Genomic DNA, 22,239 nt, shown 5'->3' on the forward strand with positions numbered 1-22,239 from the left:
CTCGAATACAAATAAACACAAACAGTTTCATGCTGCTGGCTGGACTTTTAAATATTCACTATTGAAATCCATTATATTGGGAATACTTTCTTTCAGCGTAAAGGTTGTTGGTCTCATTCAACCTGTATTAACTATGCCAGGAATATAACACTCCCAGATTATAAACTGTCATGGAAAAACAAGTTGATTGAAATATTTCAATACACACAATCCTAATGACATCGGATTTTAGATTAATTAAGATGATTAAATAATTACCATCATATAATATACATACACCTACATTTATGAAAATAATAATGAAGCAAGACAACATTGAGAGGTTATTAACAATCACTTTTTACCTTCATGACATTTTTCAGTATGTCCAATATTGCTTTCATCCCCTTTTCGAATACTATCAATTGTTCACCTTTCCTCTGTATGAACATATTAATATCATTTTATAGAAGATGAGGTGTGGTCATCAAGTGGGTAATTTGTTTGTTTGGATATTGATTGAACTCACAAAGCATTATTTAGAATGTTGTGAGGAATGGATGGGTCACAGTTAATGATTCCTTCAGGAAAAAGCAAATACTGCACGTTGCTGATTGCATCATATCCCAAATGCCTTTTATGTAAAATCACTGTTGGTGTTATAAGGGGGAATGCGCAGGATAGCCCCCACAAATGATCTACTCTCCCCTCTCGTAGCCCACCACCATCCTCCTGATTTCTACTCTTTTTGGTCCAAAGTTTTAATATAATTTAATATTTGTGGATTAATTTATTTTAGCCACCGACAAGACAGAAATGAATCATAACAAAATCAAATGGAAAAAAAAACTGTCGATCGTTGGCCAACAGTCAAATCCACTTTCTCCCTAACCTCTCATTTCTCAGTGACTCCCTGTAGTGTGGTTTAATATTTTTAAAGTTAAAAAAAAAAAAAATTGGAGGTCAAAATGACTGTCTTTTGTTTTGTACTAGAGGAGCTCCAACTATTGGAGACAAATCCAATGTGTGTTTTTGGCATGCTTGTCAAATAGATAATTCTGGGTTCTGATTGTGAATCTGATCTACACACATTTGATGGCCATGCCAAATGTTAAGTGAGCTAACTGATTTAAAACTTAGCAAGATTTGTGCTAATTCATTCTCCATGCCACATGCTACCTCACCTCTTCTAAAGCTAAGCCGCATGTGTGAATGTATCCAATGGTGGCCTTGCCATTTCTTTTATCACTCTTAATTGACCTAGCTTTTTTTCATAGTTCAGGACATCCAAATTGTGTAATTTTAGGTTTATTTCGAAATAAATATTTCACTTTCAGCCTGATTGTGGTCTGCACACATTTTGGACACGTCGGCGTGTTTTAGTCTGACACAACAAACAGAAGGTCATCGCATTCCCTGATTGAAGTACAATGCAACCTCTGTTCTCGACCGCAATCCATTGCAGAAGGAGGTTCGAGAAGTGATTTGTTCAAAATCCGAATCAATATTTCCCATTACAATTAATGGAAAAAGAAATAATGCTTTACAAGCCTAAAAAATAGCCTTTTAAAGCATTTTTAATCTTTTCCTGATAATACACTGCATAGTGGAAATACATGTATAATGTAAATACTTTACATAATGAAACAATTTAAGAAAAATATTTATTTTTTGCTTAAAATGTATGCTTTAGTAGTAGAGTAGGCTAGGCTGGGAGTGCATTGCTATATCTGTAGCAACTCGCCACCCAGCCTTGTAAACTTTTTTTACATTAACAAAAGTGCAGAATAACTTTAAACAAGGGGAAAAAAAGCAAAGAGAATTTGTTTTTTATTTTTACAAAAAGTAACATACAAAAACATTAACTCGTAACTCGAGTTAACAAAATCTATGAAACAAAACAAAAATGCAGAAATGCTAGTTGAACAGAGCATTATTAACGTTCACAAGAAAAAAGCAATGCAACACTATCAACTATAAAATCTCTTCGGTGGGGGTGAGTCGGCCCTGGAAGATCTTTTCTTTTCCCAAATAATTTATGTAGTTTCATCTCTTTGGAGCCATGATTGGGGGTTACTAGTCAGTAAATGTAGCTACCGGGACACGTCTGCGTACAGAGGATGTGTTATACACAATAACAAAGCGCATCGTGGGTCAGCTGGTGGGGCAGTGCGCGTTATGTTATTTCTTTTTGGTTTTTTTTGTTTTTTTTTTGGGGGGGGCGTTGCAATTCACAATACCAAAGCGCGACGTGGGTCAGCTGATCGGGCCGTGCGCATTATGTTATTTCCATTTTTTTCGGGGGTGTTGCAATTCACAATAACAAAGCACGTCACGGGTCAGCTGGTCGGGCTGCATGCGTTATGCTATTTGCGGGTTATTTGGGGGGCCTTCAAGTACTGGATTTTCGTACAAAATCAGAAGCAAAAACAATCTCGAAATTATTGTTCGAAAACCGATTTGTTCGAGGTCGGAGAAATTCGAGAACTGAGTATTCACTCTATTATGTATTCTGCAATGTAATTTTTGCCTGTGTTGAAAGTGTAGATGTTTTTTTAAGAATAAGGAGCAAAAATTGTGATAATAAAAAATGCTTGTATGTTTTTTAATCAGTTGTTACAACACCACCTTAAGGAAATACTGACAGATTTCTGTATATTCGGGATTTTTCAGCTCAGTTCTGAAATGATTGCACCACAAATGCATCTATTGATGTTTGAAAAATGTTCCTATTCATGACAAAGACGTTTCTATATATATATATATATATATATATATATATATATATATATATATACATAAAATACAATGGCTTAGGTTAATGAGGGTTGCAAGAATGTGGCACTCGCACGCCATGTTTGTATTATTGTTATCAAGGACTGTTACGGCGAGGGTTTGTGAAGGAGAGGAAGGCAAGAAAAAGATGTAAAGGCCCGAACTGCAGGGAAGCAGGGAAGCAAGCCAGGAGCCCGTGAGTCTCAAAAAATTATATTTAATGTCCACTAAACACAATCAGAGTCTCCCATCAAGGTCAGTCTGGTGGCCATCCTGGCCACCCAAGGCTTAAGTGCTTGGCTGGGCGCAGCTGTTGAGGAGCCAGAACAGGAGCTGGGTGCAGCTGCCGCAAAGTCTGAATAGGAGACTGCCGCAGCTGCTAGGGAACTGGAACGGGAGCAGGAGGGGGAAAAAAAATGGGAGGACAAAATTTGTTCTTAACGTGGGTGGCTCCGCTGGCAAACACGTAGTGGTCAACAGCCAGCAGGTTCCCAAGTAAAGGTCAGAGACGAAAGACTTGGGCTTAGACTCACATGGGCCGGAGAAGGGGAGATGCGACAAAAATTGATTCAGACTTGAAAATCTAGTACAGGAACTGGAAAAAAATTATATCTGTGTTGGAGCCATCATTGTGAATGAATCTTCACAATCAGAAAAAAAGTGAAATCTAAAATAACCATGGAGGTAAAATTGCATGTAATGGTGAATAGTTGGGAAAAATGGGGGACATGGGTGAAAAGGACGAAGAGCACAGAACGACTGGTCTTTCTTTTGGAGTGTAGGTATTAATGGCACACTGAGGGTGCAGGGAAACAGACTGATGGTGTGACAGGTGATGCCATGCTCTATCCACTGGGTCATTTTTTTGTCGATCCATTCTGTCATGGTTCAGGTTTTTGAAGGCGAAGAAGGCAAGGGAAAGCCATGGAAGACCCAAGTGCTGGGAAGCAGCGAGACAAGGAAGGCGTCTGTTAGTCTCAGAAAATTATATTTAATGTCCACCAAAAGCATACTTAACAAAATTCAAAAGCCAAATACCAAGGTGAAAACAAGACATGACATGCCACAGAGAAAATCTGACATTACAAATGAATGACATGAGCAAGGACTGACAAGAATTGAAAAAATAAAAACAGGGAACTAATTACACACAGATTGATGAGACAACGAGGAACAAATGGGCAAAACATGAGCAGCTGAAGGAAGCTGATTGGTTGACACACGACACATTCAACTGAACACAGAAGACATGACAAACAGAATACAGGAAAACCTGAAACAAAACCAAAACTAAAAAATAAACCATGACAAATGACACCCTAATAATTTTGCAGCATCTTAAATTAGCTATTGAACATAATTTTTGGGTGCTAGCTGTTGTTCATATGAGTGCGATGATGTAGGACAGATATATAAAGTCTAATACCAATGCGGGAAAAAAAACAGTTTTTGAAAAGTGCAGAAAGCTGTCATTTTTACTTCTTTCGTAAAAAGTTGTCATTTGATGAGGGGGATTCCACCCACTAGATACGATGAAAATATGAGTTAATACTACCACCTTTTGTTATAGTGGATTCGTCTTTTCACACTAGCTACAGTATGTTGTGAATTGGGTCTCCACTTATGCCACTGACGTTAGACCAAGCCATGTTTTATTTTGTTTTTTGCCAAAGAAAAAGCAACATTCCACAAATTTAATATAATTAGAAATAAATATTAATATTTTTGGAAATGACTGTTTCATTTTCATGAGGAAAAAAAAATATAAAATGTGTTTGTATGAGTATGTGTGCATGTGTGGCGCTCATGGCATACCTGTTTTTTAAGGGTATGATATAATATACCAAAAAAAAGGTACCGTAAATAGACACTCATCGTACCTACTCTATCTCAGAATAGTTTTCTTAAATTTACTGTCTGTATGTCAGAGATGAAGGCACAGGAAGGTAACGTTTTCTTTTTTTGGCACTTGCCAGACTCAGGGAGGACATCTGCCCTTGTTTGCTTCATTGAAATGATGTCATTAATGTGTGCTGGGGCACGAGCGTCCCATGGGCTTTGCATTGTCAATTTTACTGCTTCAATATTTAAAGACTAGAACCTGACGTTTGTCATGGATAGACGAATGTTTTATGTCTTTAATCTAACCGGGGTTTCCTTCTTTTTTTTTTTTTTTTTATTTTTATTTTCTATTTTGGCAGATTCCATGTTGCTGGTGGCTGAGAGGCTGCAGGGACCTTTTCACATTGAAGCAGTCATTGAGCCAATTGACATCAAGATCTCTGAGGCCATCATGACCATGCAAGACAACAACAAGATACTGTCAGCAAAGGTAAATTGCTGGATTTTTTTTTTTTTGCTTAACTTGTATAAAATAAGAAAATGTGTGTTCCACATTCATTTCATAATATCTTTATAAAATAAAAGTACCTCATTCTAATAATGCATGTCGAACACTGTTTTACTTTATGCTTTGCTTTCTCTTGAAATGGTAAAATAGTGGATGGCTTGAACCTGGGACAGACTTAATACATAATACATAAAAAAATATATATTTTTCAATCAGCTAATTTCTTTTAATATGAGAGAAATAGCATAAATGCCTTCAGGAAACACTATAAAATGAAATGACTTCTATTTAACCTGCAAATATAGAAGCTAATTTATTCTTAAACCTCTTTCGGGTTCAACTTGATCATCCATCTTTGGAATAGAAAAATTCAAAGCTGCGACTTAAAATCTTATCAAAAGGCAAGTTTCATTTCAACTTTTACTCTCTGGTGTATTTAAGCCCATCTCCCGGCTAGATTCGCACAGGTCAGTATGAATAAGAGGTCCCATTCTTCCTCATATCACACCAGCTGCAATTTATAACTTCAGCCATTGTCTATGCACCTGAGGCTCGTTTCCCGAAAGGTTGTGCTTGGCTAAAAGATTGCAGTGAGATTACGATCTCTTAGAGATTCGCATTGCATTGTACCTTCGTTCCAGTGGCACTGACCTGTGGAAAATCACTTTGTCAGTGTGATGCACAGCATATAAGAAATTGTAATCATGATGGATTGATAAATATGAGACAAAAGACAAGCCATTGTCATAACATCCCTGTGACACCAGAAGACATTGAATTGGGGGCCAGCAGAGAGGCCATAAAGGCTGATGAGTTTTGCTATTTGAATTGGTTTGTTCGGATCTGAACGCCCCGCAGAGGCTACGTTGTCAACAGTTATCAAACAATCTATTCTGGCAATGCACCACGAGAACTTCACACTGACCGATGTCTGGTCATTGATTTATTGCTTTACACTTCTTTTGGCTCTACGTTTGCATAGCTCTAAAAGCTACTGTCCAGACCCTGTCCAATATTTATTCATCCGGACCAGTTTTCTTCCATGTCATCGATGCCTAATTTTCACCAAGCAGAGCAGCATGGCATAACGAGCAGTATTTTTCCTATTATCACTTGAGCATTACACTCATATAATGTTACACCATTTACACAGCATATAACACAATTAGAGGTGAAAATGCAAGGTAGAGTTCACCTATAAAAACCACAATGTATCAAAACAACCACTTTAGAATGAGGAGAACAAATCATTTTCATGCTGTAATAAGTGTAATAAGTATTATTATCAGTCCTTTGGACTTGTTTTGCATTGAGGTAGTTATATCTCCTTAGCCATTGTGTTGTCTCTTTCCTTTTAGTTTGTTCAAAGTTGTGGTCCACCAAAACCTTCATTCATAGGCAGATCTGCACGGGGCATTTCGGATGTGTTTAATGCTCGTTTCAGACTTTTCACCCCTGGGGAAAAGCCAACCACAACTACAGAGACAAGCCTGGATCGACTGGTATGTATGAGGACAAAATAAATTGATTTCAATTCTAATAAAAGAGTTTTTATTTCAGTGATGTAGAACTCTACTACATAATACTGATAGGTGTTTCTGACGTGCATTGTGCATTTCTGAATCACAACAAACAATAAATCTGCAGTGGTTGTACTGGAAACTGCAACAATGGTATTTTGTTGCATTAACACTCATCTGGGATTGTTGAGTACAAGCAGAGTAGGTGGGGAAATATACATGAAATTGGTCTTGTAATTTTTTTCATTAAAGTTTGCGTTCATTAGGCAATTGCTTCTGAGGCCTTTTCCAAGCCGCATATAGTAAAATACTCTAAATTCTTTTCCTTTTCATCTGAATGACATTGCCATTTTGCTTGAATATAAATGTATGCTAGCCAGGGTGGTTAAATGTTTATTTCTCTCCCTTAATGCAAAAAAGTGCATTTATCAAATCTGATGGCACCAGGTCTGATAATTACTTCACAGTTGATTTGACGTTGTTTTATTGATTCATTAAGTAGTCCCATTTATCATTTAACGTTAAGGTCCACAAACTTGAGTATCTATTTCCTTTACTGTCTCTTCAGCCTGTGTCCAATTAAATCTTTGTCTTCTTCATTTTTCTGCTCCTCCTTTACCTAGAGAGGTGTCTGGATGACAATGCAGCACAGTGTAAGACTTCCATTCTTCTTCCTTTCCTGTTCTACCTTTGTGTGTGTGTGTGTGTGTGTGTGGTGTGTGTGTGTGTGTGTGTGCGTGCACACCCACACTGGGTCAATTGACCCCTCCGTACAGGGCACTTAACCACGCCTCCTGAAGTGACGCCACGCCACGTGCGCTGACGTAAGACAAACAGTAAAAATGGCAAATACAATACAATACATTCTGAACTGAGACAGACTCCATGCTTTTGATTTCATTCAAATCAATGATATGTTATAGATTCTAAATACAATACATTCTTAACTGAGAGAGACGTCATGCTTCTGATTTCATTCAATCATTCACACGTAGCAATGTTATGCTAGCGGAGAACGTCTCATTCATTTTTACGAGACGTGGATTAAAAATCAAATTTAGGGCATATCTTCGTGCAAACACAGTCTGGTTAAGCTTCTGGCCGCGAGCCGGCAAGAAATCAACACGTTTGTGCAGTCCGATCATCGCTAAATATCGCTCAACAAAGAATAAGTGTGTCAATCGTTCACACGTAGCAGTGTTATGCTAGCGATGAACGTCTCATTCATTTATACGAGACGTGGATTAAAAATCAAATTTAGGGCATATCTTCGTGCAAACACAGTCTGGTTAAGCTTCGGTCGTGAGCCAGCAAGAAATCAATACGTTTGCGCAGTCCGATCATCGGTAAATATCGCTCAACAAAGAATAAGTGTGTCAATCGTTCACACGCAGCAGTGTTATGCTAGCGAAGAACTTCGAATTCATTTATACGAGACGTATTGAAAATCAAATATAGCGCATACCTTCGTGCAAACATATGTGTTCCGGTTGATATTAGATGGATTTAGTTGATGATGCGGTCTTCCACAAAGTTTGATCCATCGAAGGCATTTTTCGTACTGGGTCTTCGGTTTTGGAAAGGGTACGAATCGAACTCCACCAACTAGCCTTTCAGGATACCTGTTGTCACTATTACAAAATCCGTGACTATACCTCTTAACCATATTTTTTGTTAAATAACCCAATTACGCGATAAAACGCTAACTAAACCTATACTGGACCATTAAATGTTGTCAGAGAAAATGGCGGGAGCAAAAACGGGCTTCTGTCTATGCAGATCTCTGGCCTCTGATTGGTCAGTGACGCGGATTGCGCAATATCCACGGAGGGGTCAATTACGGAAAACAGTAGACTTGGACCAGATCACAGCATACCTTCCTCTGTCAGCCTGCACTCACACCTCTTAGGGCTCATTCTGACATCTGACATCTCTTCATAATGCAACACGTAACACTGTGGCTTATCTTGAGTTATTTTCTATTATGCAAAGGTGCAATTGTTTTTAAAATAACTGTAATAAGTTAAATATGAAATATAACCAGCCTCATGCAGTCTCTTGGGAGTCAAGACTTGTGAGTCGAAAAAAATTCTGAGGGTTCCAAAACTTGGGGTTTTTGTGGTGATCTAGGCGTGGTTAGCACTGCTGCTTGACAGGAAGTAGCCACCCCACTGTGAGGCCTTCCTGTGGTTCCATGGGCTTTTCTTCCCGGTGCTCTGGTTCCTCTCGACCAAACAAGTCCTTGAAAATTTGTCTATCCAATACCCTTGACCAATGTGCTGAAAAAAGGTCAGAATACACCTCTTAACCATATTTTTGTTAAATAACCCAATTACGCGATAAAACGCTAACTAAACCTATACTGGACCATTAAATGTTGTCAGAGAAAATGGCGGGAGCAAAAACGGGCTTCTGTCTATGCAGATCTCTGGCCTCTGATTGGTCAGTGACGCGGATTGCGCAATATCCACGGAGGGGTCAATTACGGAAAACAGTAGACTTGGACCAGATCACAGCATACCTTCCTCTGTCAGCCTGCACTCACACCTCTTAGGGCTCATTCTGACATCTGACATCTCTTCATAATGCAACACGTAACACTGTGGCTTATCTTGAGTTATTTTCTATTATGCAAAGGTGCAATTGTTTTTAAAATAACTGTAATAAGTTAAATATGAAATATAACCAGCCTCATGCAGTCTCTTGGGAGTCAAGACTTGTGAGTCGAAAAAAATTCTGAGGGTTCCAAAACTTGGGGTTTTTGTGGTGATCTAGGCGTGGTTAGCACTGCTGCTTGACAGGAAGTAGCCACCCCACTGTGAGGCCTTCCTGTGGTTCCATGGGCTTTTCTTCCCGGTGCTCTGGTTCCTCTCGACCAAACAAGTCTTTGAAAATTTGTCTATCCAATACCCTTGACCAATGTGCTGAAAAAAGGTCAGAATATGGTCATTCCTCAGAGATGGGAAAATTGCGGAGGTCAAATGTCATTGCACATTGTTCATGCGACAAATAAAGTATCTTTAAAGTTAAGGCACAGCACTCCTTAGCTGGCTATCAGACGGTGGCTCTCAGAGGGGATACAACCGACACAGGAAATTGAGATTATACCATCTCGTCTACTCAGTAGAAGTGTGGAAGTGAATTAGGTCAGCCACATATAGTACAGGCTGGGCCCTGAATATGTAGATTTGTGGAGGTCAGCGTGACAATTTGGAATTGGATCAAGTTAGTCACAGAAAGACTTGAGAGCATTGGTAAGGTGAACTTTTTAACCTTGCATATGATCACAGTTTCAGGCAGTTTAAATAATTGCATTTGATTTTGAACCGTCTTACTTGAAATCTCAGATGTTCATGATGGAAGAATTTAGCTGAACGATAATCCTGCTCCAAGTGTTTGCTTTTGATTTAGAAAATATCCCATTATATTTGGAGTACACCAATTCCTACAGGAGCAGTGTACACTTTAGGATGGCTTAATGGATGAAATTGAATATAATGTCGATCATCATGTTCTCAGTAGTCTATAATCTCCTTAAGATATCAATCATTATGTTGTCATTTAGCTCGCTTGTGCAACAGAGACAAGCTGTTTGAGCCCATTCTGTGAGTAAACCTCTTTCCCCAACGCCTGAAGAGACAAATTGCTGTGCATTTACCTTCTTCTCAAGTGCTTCTGTCAACAGTAGGATCGGCGGGCCATTTATATCAGTCCAGTGCAGCACTTAACCACGTGTTTACATAGATTCCTTGGAGGGTAATTAAATTCTGCCTCCAATATATAATGTTTGTTGCATGTATGACACAAAGGACTAGACCATACATTTGACATCCCTGACAGTGTTTTGGAAGGAAACGAGCATTCTTCCAAGAGACAGATTAAACTTCTTTTTTTTTTTCTCCTAGAACGAGATTTGAATGTTTGGCACTGCGGGTGAGTCACTGTAGGCTCATTAGCAGTCGTAGTCAATATTGTAAGAAAAAAAAATAAAGAAGTAAAAAAAAAACATTCAATAAGCTTTTAGGAAGCTCTTTTTCAGGAAAAAGTGCATTCTTAACTTTAGCAAATGAAAACAGAAATGGTCAAAGTAATGTCTTTGAGAAATGGCTGCTGCTCATCGGAAGTGTAGACAGAACTGACAATTACTGAATGGCCAATGGCAACACAGCCAAATTGCGTGAAACCATTAGATGGATCCAGCTTCACTTCTAATTATACTCGTAAAATGTCCACAGCTCTGTTTTTCCATTGAAGAGCCCCAAACTAAGTGCAGATTCGCGGGCAAAAAGAGAGGAGGTGTTACAACAAAAATCTCACTGATTTGCTAATTAAGTATACTGTACTGACGCTACTTTGCATGTTGACCACTATTGAGGTAGAGATAATATGCAGTGTGAGTGTTATGAAACATGATAATCTGCTGAGGGAGAAGTGAACAACACCAAGTAGCATCTTGGCTGGGATTTCGGGAAGTATCTGAGCTGTTTATAAATGAAAGAAAAAAAGATTTTTCATCATATTAAATACAAGAAAGAAGAAGAAATCTTTTGGTTGCCAAATCACTTGTTAATCATTCATGTAAAAAAAGGAAAAAGAAGTAAGTTTTACAAATTGATGTATCCTGGCTGCGCGTCTCTAAAAGCCATTTTAACAAGAAGGTATTTCCTCTAATTCCAAAAGTTAAGGTCGGGCATTTTAATGTTTAATGTCCACTTGAAAGAAGTTTTTATCTTCGTCCTTCATTTCTTTTCGCAGTTGCTTAAAAGAACTGGCTGCCTTTCCCATGAGACTCATTTCCAATAGATTTCCAAATGAATCAGCATTACAATCTTCGACTGGTAGAAAGAAACTGGGGCAAAAAAAAAAAAAAAAAAAAAGAAAGAGTTGAGCTTTGTCTGCCACAACTGATTCACACCCACCCGGTTGAATGAAGACAAAATACAACATAGGTGTGCAGGCACCAATTATGGAGAACCGCTTCTTCATTGTCGGGCACGGCAAGATTTGTCAAAGTCTCAAGCCGCTGAGCTTGTTGGATAGTTTTAAATTCACTCTGCTTTGTTTGCTCACGTGTATGAAGACAGAGGCTGATGCTGTTCAGCTGTATTTATAGTCTTGTGCCATACGACCCGAGCAAGTTTTTTTATGTTGGCATCATAAAATTCTGACTGCGTTAGCACAAAAACTGTGTAATAGATTTTCTGTCTCATCTGCTCAAGCTTAATGGTAGTCGTTCACGCCCACTGTTGCCAATTTTGTGTTGTCATTGCTTCTATCTCAGCTTTCAAAAACCTCACTGAGACGAACACACTTAAAATGTTAAGAAACTGCTATTTTGTTGACAAAATTTTGTTTTTGTGTATTTTGTTTTTCACTCCTCTCCCGCATCGCTACAGATATGCATAGAGATGCTACATAATAAAACTTGATATAATACTTTTTTAGAATAATGGAATCTAAACTCTTTTGCTGACAATAGACACTTAACATTATGTCTGACAGAAATTACGTACCAAACAGCTGGAGGCATTGGGTTAAGTTCATTCTAATTAATCAATTCAGTGGTCTATACTGAGAATTCATATAACTGTCCTCTTTCTGTCAGAAATAAAGCACAAATCCTATTCTTTATGCTCCCAGAAGTTGTAAATATATGTTGTTGTTGTTTTTTTTTTTTTTTTTAAATGAGCAACTCGATAAGCGTACCGCACCGATTCATAAATCGCACCGTATAGTAAATCCTCCTCTTTGCATCTTGGAAATATATAGCAGCTGACATTCAATCTTACAATGACATCACAACTTTCCAACTAAATGGCGAGCAATTCGGACCCAAACAGGTGATCCATCAAATATGTTTGCTTTGCCCCAAGGAGCTTGTCTGCCAGGAAGCCACTGCACGTTCATCATCCAGCTGTTGGCTCACAGTTTCCGTGGAACAAAGTTCATATCCAACCATCCGACCTGACAAAGAAAGTGACAACTTTACTTAGCCAGAGTAAAAAAAAAAATTCCTCATTGCATTGGTCAGCAGGCATGTTGAAGTGAGCGACACTGTGACTAAGGGACCCAACTTCAAAAATTTGATGCACTAAATTACCGAAATTATTAGTGTATAAAGCTAAGCCAGTAATGCCATGAAATTAACAATGTACAAATGGTTTTCAGTTCCTCTCACTTTCTTGTTGTTTGTGATGTTCCAGAAATAATTGAATTACATTTATGCATTTAACATTGCTCTAACCTCACTCTGTGGGAATGACAACACTCCTTTGAGGCGATTTGGTGTTTCTGTTGTTAGCCGTGTGGTTTTCAACTGAAATATATTTTGTTATTCTGCAGCCCAACCTTGTTTAATATACATTTAGTTAGATTGTCCATTCATTTTTTTACTGCTTGTTTTTGTGCCATTTCTCCTCTAATTATGGTGTGCATAATGGCATCCAAACAGGTTTTTTTTTCATTTCTGATATTTTCTAAGCAACATGGTGGATGACTGGCAAGCACATCTGTCTCCCAGTTCTGAAGACCACATTTAAATCCCGGCGCCACCTATGTAGAGTTTGCATTTTTCCCCTGCCCCTGTGCAAAACTCAAGCATCGTAGGTTGATTGAAGACTATAAATTGTGCCCTGTGATTAGCTGGTGACCACTTCAGAGGGTGCACCTCGCCTCTCGCCAAGAGTCAGCTGGGATAGGCTCTAGCATGCCCATGACCCTAGTGAGGATAAGCAGTACAGAAAACGGATGGATGGATGTGGCTATTTTAGCTTGTATTGCCAATTTAGAGCTGATTAATTATTTTGTTAGCTTAGCTAATACACTGTAACACAGTGTTTATTATATTTATAGAGTAAACTTGAAGCGACTACTTTTTCAAGTTGCTTTGAAAGTTTACCTGACAGGGAGCCATCTGTTTGTGAAGTCCTTTCCCCGAATGGAATTTTTACCCTTGGGATAAAGCATGAAACCAGTCAGGTTTGAAACATCCATCTGTGCTTATATTAGTCCGGTCATGCTTTGTTTAGCTTGAATATGCTGTGCTAAAACATCTTTCCCCACTGAGGATCTTCACAGTTTGCAGATGTTCAATTACAAGGAGAAGAAGGAGAATAGAAACAAAAAGAAAAATGGTTTCTGCTTACTACACAAAATTCACAGTGCTGTGAAAAAGTATTTTCCCCCTTCACATTTGCATTAAGATCAGACGACAAATGCAAACATTGCACAAAGATAAACCAAGTTAAGCAAAAACTCGGTTTTTAAAAGCACATTTTGATTATTATTCAAGAAAACAATAGTCAAATTCTACTTGACTTGGCGCTGCGTGAAAAAAGAATGCCCCAAATTATGAACTAACTGTGGCTAATCACATTTTAACCATTAACTAACCATTTAAAGCTGAGTTCATTTTCAGTGACCACACCCTAGCCTGTTACCTCCAGACCTGTTCCATCAAGTACTAAAACCACTCGGAAGTTGGATGACGTCAAGCAGGTGTTCCAGTTTGCTTCTATTCTCCTCCTCCTTTTACGTGATATACAGCACTGTGTAACCTGGGCTGTACTCCTAACCTGTCCTGGATATCCATACTGTCTGAGCTGGGAAATACCAGGTCCTTATTCAACCTGGACAGATTCAGGAAAAACTAAATTACATCCTAAAGAATGTCCACAACTGGAACGCCACTCTACCTCAGAGCTAAGTATCAGTCCCATTTCCTAGCTTCACTAAATCGATCAGGGTCTCATCACGACTCAGTTCTGCATTCTTTTTGCCCCCAAAGAGCACAGAAAAGGGAGGATGCATTGCTGCATGTCTATAATGTGTCACTTTCTAGGAACTCAAATTCAATCTTGCAAAGACAAAACATTTCTTTCGCCTTTGAAAATACGTCCTCTCAATCAACAGCACATTGCAACTTTTCCCTTTGCAAGAAAAAGAAGAAAATAGAATTCCACCAAGCCTCTTGACAAACAATTTTACCAAAAATTATGTCTTTCCGGTTTTCGACTTCAAATCATCTGGAATTGAAGTACTGTATTGCTTCTGAGAAACAGTGTATACCTTTTGACCCATTACAACCACAACAGCCGAGGCACAACTATTTTATCTTGAACTCTCTCTGATATCATTGCAGAGAGTCCATCTTCCAAACATATTTAATATGCTCGATGTTGTGGTCAGCGTCTGTTGCACGTTTGAGTTCTTAGACATTTTTCTCTGCCAATATTACCTTGACCCCTGCTTCTATCATGTCGTAGAATGGAACTCCCTCCAAAGCATCAGCATCAACAACTCCTTTAGCCTCCACTGTGATTATCAGTCATATATCTCTACTTGATATAATATCCATTCTGATATTGTGTATATACACAGTGCCTAGAAATAAGTATTTAACACACCACCATTTTTCTCAAATATTTTTCCAAAGTTGACAATTTGACATGAACATTTCATCAGATGCTGATAATTTTAGTAATCTGTACATAAAAATAAAATAAAACAAATGAGACCAGAAATTAAGTTGTGCATATTAGTGTGAAATTACACAGGGATCTCACCAACAGGTATTTATTTAATACTTTGTACAAAAGCCTTTGCTTGCAATGACAGCTTCAAGATGACTCCTGTACGAAGAAACTACAGTAGTTGCATGCATTACTCTTATGTGTTTTTGGCCCATTCCTCCACACAAGCAGTCTTCAAATCTTGAAGGTTCCATGGGCTTCTTTTATGGGCCTTGAGTTTCAGTTCTATCCATAGATTTTTAATTGGATTCAAGACAACTGATTGGCTAGGCCATTCTTTGAAACCAATCGTGCATTTCCTTGACAGTATGTTTTGAATAATTTTCCTGATGAAATGTCCACCCTCATGTCATTTATCACCATCCTCGTGGATGGCAACAGATTTTTGTCAAGAACATCCCGCCATATTTGCCCATCTATCGTTCCTTCAATAATGTGAAATTTACCAGTACCGTGTGCTGAAAACAGCCCAACACCTTCATGTTTCGACCTACAAACTTCAGCTTTTAACTCATCAAAGAATAAAGAATACTGCAAGCAGACAACTATTTGAACACACTTTAGCAGGGCTCTATTTTATTCCCCTTGGACCGGTTCAGAGAAAAAAATCAAGATTCTTCTCGATTTTGGAGACCTGTATTAGCATTGAGCAAAATAAACATGACAATGTCAATCTTACTTTATCAAGAGAAAACATAACACTCCCCACAAACCCTGAGAAATGACGAAGGAACCTCTAAGGGCTCTCTGGAGAAGAAATTTGAAGAGTGAGGTCCACTCATGAGAGAGTTAGTAGCTGTGCAATGTGAGGAAAAAAAAAACTCAGAACAATTGCTAGAAATACAAATGTAACACGACTATTATTCTACATGAGGATTATTTGGGATATTAGGCTAATATAGTAAATGCAGCAAAAATATATAACATTCAATAAGCAAGTGGTTACATATAAAAAAAATGAGCAAAATGTGAGCTCATTTTGACACAAGGAAAATCTGATGCATGCAGATGTACATACATCCATTTTCCATACCACTTATCCTTACTACAGTCACATGCGGGCTGGAGTCTATCACAGCTATCTTCGGGAATGAAGGGGGGATACACCTTTAACTGGTCACCATTCCTTTGCCAGGAACATTTAAACAAACATTTGCATTCACATTCACACTTACGGGCAATTTAGAAATTTCGATCAACCTACCCTACTATATTTTTTGGGATGTGGGAGAAAATACAGGTAGGATACCATACAGACTCCGAACAGGAGAGGCCGGATCTGAACCCAGGCCCTCAAATCTGAGGCAAATGTGCTTACCACTCGGTCTCCACACCACCGAATGCGATTTTGTACCATTTAAATTGACTAAAATAATTATTATAATTGATTAATCCAGTTTCATTGCTTTACAATGATGATACCAGCTGTTGTATTCTATAGTTTTTTGTTTTTTTTAAAAAACAAACATCCCAAAACATGTTGATGTATTTTATCAAAAACTAAATAAAAAAAACATGTTTTTTGACATGTATACTGTACATCTTGTCAGAATACTGGTAATGAGTTGGACCCAGAAGCAGAGATCAGAGAATGGACAGAGAACGAATATTTATCTTACAATGAGTTGGTCGTAGGCAGAGAGCTTGCCAGATAGGTGTCCCATTCAACCAGGCACTGGAGACATTACTCACAGTAATGATCATCCAGGAGCTTGTTCACAGAGTAAGTGGTATGTCCATCAATCATTCATGGAGGAGGAGGGGTGGAGCAGTGTGCGTTGGGAGTGAGGCTCCTTTATCAGTGTTTCTTTTTCCAATGTAATTGACGTCAAAGCAACTGCGAGGCAAGACAGTATCAGCATCGGTTTTGGCATCCTGTAGCAAACTGGCAGGACAGGCTTGACGTTATGGGACTCTCGGCAATAGAACAAAGTGAATGTGAACAGGTCAAAAACCAGTGCCCACCTGGCTTGACAGGGCGTCAGTCTCTTAGCAGAGTGGATGTAATCCAAATTATTTTGATTGGTCCACATGATGAATGAGTGTTCTGCTCCTTCTAGAAAATGCTACCATTTTTCTGTCATCTTCATCGCCGAGAGTTCCCTGTCTCCGATCCCATAATTTTTGTCCACCTCATTAAGCCTATGAGAAAAGAAGGCCCAGGGTTGGACCTGACCATCCTTCCAGGATCACTGAGACACCACTGCGCCAACCCCTATCTGCGATCCATCGACTTAAACATTACATTGTCTGTGTCTCTGGGTGGACCAGGACAGGAGAAGAGCAAAACAGTTTCTTTAGATCACAGAGACAACACAGGTCATCCCCTTATAACCAACAAAAGGTCAATTTAAGAGCTGAGAGGGGGGCAACTCGACTGTCGTTCTGTATGAACCATCGGGAGGTATTTGCAAAACCAAAGGAAGCCCTCCACTCCTTTCACATACAGTAGATAGTTACCTTGGTTGGGTCCATCTGGAGCTGCCTCTCTGCAATGACGTAGCCCAGGAATGTGGACCTTGGAGCGTGGAACTAATATTTTGTCAGCACAAAGAGCTTGTTCTCAAGAGGTCTCTGGAAGACCTGGTGACTGAACTCATGTACCTGATGAAGGTAAGAGTAGCGGGGTCCACCGCTACTCTTACCCACTTCAACATCTGAAAATAAAACCATTGCCCCATTATTGTCATGCTCCTGGATTCCAGCCCAGGCTGGGCGTGGCCAGCTAATCAGAAGGTGCACACCTGCGCCTCTTGAACACTGATTAGACCCAGTACATATAGGACCATGGGGACGACAAATACTCCGCTAGATTGTTGCTCTTGATGCCTCGTTCCCGCACTCCTGCTTTCCTGACTTCTGATCTCCGTGCACCGACCCACGCCTGTCCACTGACCACCCTCGTAAGCCCATCCGTACTGGTACTTCGGATTGTTTGGACTGTCTACCTGATCTCAGACCTCGGACCGAATAAAGGTTTCCTCTGTACTGTCTGCTGTCTCTGGAGTCGTGCGTTTGGGTCCACCCTTGAGCCCCATATCGTGACAATTATTTTGGATTTTATGGGACATTGGAGAGTTTTCTTCATTAGTGGACTGTATTTGTATGTACTACGCCAGGTGAGCACGGAACATGTACACACAGCACGCCTTTATGCACATGGACGTGCATAATTTACATTTATATTAACCCTGTTATCTCCAACACATAGTTGAGACATCAGGAATAACTTAACCCTAACCTGCAAGATATTGAAAATTACATGTTTTCTGGGAAAGGGGACAAAACCCTTTATTCACAGGAGATTTTCTGACCCTTCCATAGTCAAATCAGCAAAAAGGTCTATGCAGACATTTTGAGACTTACAGTGAAGAAAGTATTTGAACACCCTGCTATATTGAAAGTTCTCCGACTTAGAAATCATGGAGGGGACTGAAATTTTCATCCCTCCTGCAGTGTGTGCAATCCTGGTGAAAAACAACAGGAAACATTTGAATTGCAAACAAAGGCTACTGTACCAAATATTAACATTGGTTATCAGGTTTTCAGGTGTTCAAATATTTGCGGCTGTATCACACAAATAAATCGTTAAAAAGACAATACATTGGGATTTCTGGATTTTTCTTTTTAGATTATCTCTCTCACAGTGGACATGCACCTACAATGAAAATTTCAGACCCCTCCATGATTTCTAAGGGGGAGAACTTGCAATATAGCAGGGTGTTCAAATACTTATTTTCTTCACTGTAGGTGCTAAAGGGTTAATTTTCACAGTAGATATACACTATATATAAGCATTTGTGTGGGAGTGCGAGCGATATTTTGGTCTCCCAGTGCCCAGATTTGACAAGACTGACCAATGACGGCAGTTGTGGCAACGTCTCCACAAATGAGATAGGGGTCTAAGACTTAACATTGTGTGCTTGGAATAATGATGTAATGTGATTCTAAGTTTGGCTGAAGCTTGTAGTAAAATGAGAAAGATGAAAGAGACTAGCTAAAGGGAATTCAGCAAATGCAGTTACTAAATGAGGAGGTCAACGTTGAAGAGGAAACCACTAAACTGTATTATCAAGTGACCTGGGGATTAGTTTAATTCACATTCGAAGAGTATACATAGCTGTCTGTCAATTTGAAGAAGAAGAAGAATTATGGGATTGGTGACCGGGAACTCTAGGCAGCGAAGATAGCGTTGGAAAAAAGGGAACATTTTCTAGAAGGAGCAGAACACTCAAATTCCCGCCACCGTTTTCATTTAAATCTAATCTATTTAAATCTTGGATTAGATTACATTTAAAACATGAAAGAATGTGGATATGGAGCCATGCTCCACTATATAAAATAGACGAACCAGATTTGTTATTGTGAAAAGTATAGTGATCTTCTGCAGTGATTGTTCACTTGGTTGGTAAAATTAGCACATTCCTCAAATTATGTTGTGCACAGCTGACATATATGGAATAAATATAGCCCTGATCACCATTATTAGCAACCATGAAGTTTTAGTATGAAATGTTAACTATCTCTGAAAGAAAATGAAACAAGTGAAACATTTTTCAACAGAAGTTATGTTGAACACAAAAGATCATATGATAACATTTTATGGACAGATGAAACAAAAAAAGAGCTTATTACCAATGGACACAAACAGAATGTTTACAGACAATGAAACTTTTATGTACAATATCCATGTGCTCTGTGATTAGCTAGCAACCAATTCAGGGTGTACCCCCCCTCCCCCCTTGCCCATTGACAGCCTGGATAGGCTCCAGTACTCCCACGACCCTTGTGAGGATGAGCAGCTCAGAAAATAAATGAATTATTATTATAATCAATATTTTGTCTCCAGTTTTCAACATCTACTTTTTTCTTCATTTTTGGCTTGAAGAGAGAGATTTTCCAGCCTGTATTCTTTCTGAACATTTGCACCAAACAGAAATGTGGTCTTATCTTTTGATGTTTGGATTTTGGTGCACATGTCCAAGCAGCTATTGACTGCAAGTCCACTTCGACAAACTTACTATTATCTGGGTTTTGTGTATGCCCATGATTTTATTGGTCACTGCAAACACATACTTTATAACACATTAAATCACATTAAAATAGAAAGTCTGATGGGCCATTTTAAATTGGCTGCACAGGCTGCAAGTTTAATAGCCCTGCTTAATTATGCCGGATGTTGTTTGCGAAGACAATTAAATATATTGTACGGCCGTGGAAGTTGACGCCAAAATCTCCAGCATTACAAGTGGCTTTTTTTTTAAGTCGTTGGCTTATTGATAAACTTTATTGTTGATGTTAGATGTTAAATCTTCCTTAGCAGTTGTAAAAGTAGTCATACTAGACTTTATATGTGTTCATCCACCCTATTTATTTTAATATTGTTCACTTCATTGTTAACTTTTGATTTATTTATTCAAACACCGTGGGTTTGGTCTTGTTCTTAATCTCATTGTCTCTCACGTGTGCAGTTTTGTGGGGAATATATGTTGGTGGGGCGGCACGGTGCCTCAGCTGGTAGAGCGTTGGCCTCACAGTTCTGAGGTCCAATCCCGGACCCGCCTGTGTGGCGTTTGCATGTTCTCCCCAAGCCTGCGGGGGTTTCCTCCGGGCACTCCTGTTATCTCCAACATTCCAAAAACATGCAACATTAATTGGACACTCTAAATTGCCTCTAAGTGTGGTTGTTAGTGCGGCTGTTGTTCGTCTCAATGTGCCCTGCGATTGGCCGTCAACCAGTTCAGGGGGTACCCCGCCTCCTGTCCGTTGACAGCGGGGATAGGCTCCAGCACTCCCCATGACACTCGTGAGGATAAACGGTGAAGAAAATGGATGAATGGATGTATTTTGTTGCCTTTTGAAGTAAAGAGCATCATAACAGTGCTTCTAGGCCATCTGCACAATTCACGCCACAGTTAACGTAAAAATGGGTACTGGGAGAAGCAATGTTATGAGCCACTGCTGAAATCCAAGGCATTTGGCTAGTTGGCCAGTGATCATAATGTACAGACTAAACACTTTTTTTTTTCAATTTCATTTAACTTGTTAGCAGGATTTGACATTGGTGAATCACTATCACATAAAAGTTTCTGCAACCAGAATCTGTAATCACAGATTTTTGGTTGGAAAGGCAGAGGCTATGATTCCTCTCTGGTAGAGGACTTTATTCAAGTGCAATAGGTTCCGAGATTGGTGAGCTGTTAAAATCATTCTCTCTTGTATGATGATATCCCACACAATGGTAACAACATCTGTTCATCAAGAGTAACTGTGTTTTGTCTCACGTTTGAGTTTTACTCACTCAAACTTCATGCTGAGTCCAGATGGAATCTGTCACAGGTGACCACTTGTTCCAAAACCCCATGTCTCTCTTGAATGAATCAAAGACAAACAACATGGATTCAAATGGATGAGACTTGCGAAGAAAATGAAATGTAAACTCTCTTGATGGAATATGTAAAATAAGTGGTGTAAGTTGATGAAGTTCCTGCCACTTGATTGTTACTTCTGCATTGATGACAGAGGTTTTTTTTGGTTCATTTTGTGGCATTGTATCTTATTAGAATATGACTTTAATTAGTGAGTTATTTATTTCACATAATAACAAAACTTATTTACTCAGTGACACTTCCGCTATTGCCAAATTTGTACCTTTTCAGAACAAATCCTGACAAGACCTGGGAATTTTTCTGGACAAAGTAACCTAACAGTTACACACATGATTAACAATAGGAGCTTGCCAGAAGCCCATTCCCAGTCACAAAGCACAAAGGATGTGTGCTATAGTAGCTGCAGATATAAACAGCGAGAGGGAGATTCCTCTGCAGGGTATCCACGCTGTCCCTTAACGATAGGGTGAGATGCACGGTCATCCGGGGAGTACAGCCGCTGCTCCTGCGCATCCAAGGAGGCCAGTTGAAGTGGCTTTGGGCATCTGGTGAGGATAAAAGACCACGCAGTATGTCTCCTGGCATGCCTGGGAATGCCTCAGAATCATCCCAGTAAAGCTGGACAAAGAACAGGCGAAAGAAAATGGATGGATGGATGGATGGATGGATAAGCGATCAGTTCCACTCACCGATTG

At 39.2% G+C, this 22,239-nt stretch overlaps 1 protein-coding gene and 1 long non-coding RNA gene across 3 annotated transcripts in view; one reads left to right on the plus strand and one right to left on the minus strand.

Moving 5' to 3' along the window:
- LOC133498322 (glypican-6-like) overlaps positions 1-22,239 on the plus strand; it is a 141,863-nt gene that overhangs the window by 110,889 nt on the left and 8,735 nt on the right. Inside the window, 2 exon segments of the mRNA XM_061815013.1 lie at positions 4,956-5,086; positions 6,463-6,606. Of these exon segments, the coding sequence (XP_061670997.1) occupies positions 4,956-5,086; positions 6,463-6,606 (275 nt within the window).
- Positions 10,595-17,871, minus strand: LOC133498323 (uncharacterized). Of its 2 annotated transcripts, none has more exons than XR_009794266.1 (3): positions 17,616-17,871; positions 16,848-17,297; positions 10,595-12,588 (listed from the first exon to the last, which is right to left on the minus strand). It is a non-coding gene; the product is annotated as an uncharacterized LOC133498323 (long non-coding RNA). The 2 variants fall into 2 exon arrangements; XR_009794265.1 differs by having other exon boundaries at positions 16,775-17,297.

The sequence above is a fragment of the Syngnathoides biaculeatus genome, chromosome 3 (genome assembly GCF_019802595.1).
Source record: "Syngnathoides biaculeatus isolate LvHL_M chromosome 3, ASM1980259v1, whole genome shotgun sequence".
Taxonomy (NCBI): Eukaryota; Metazoa; Chordata; class Actinopteri; order Syngnathiformes; family Syngnathidae; genus Syngnathoides; species Syngnathoides biaculeatus.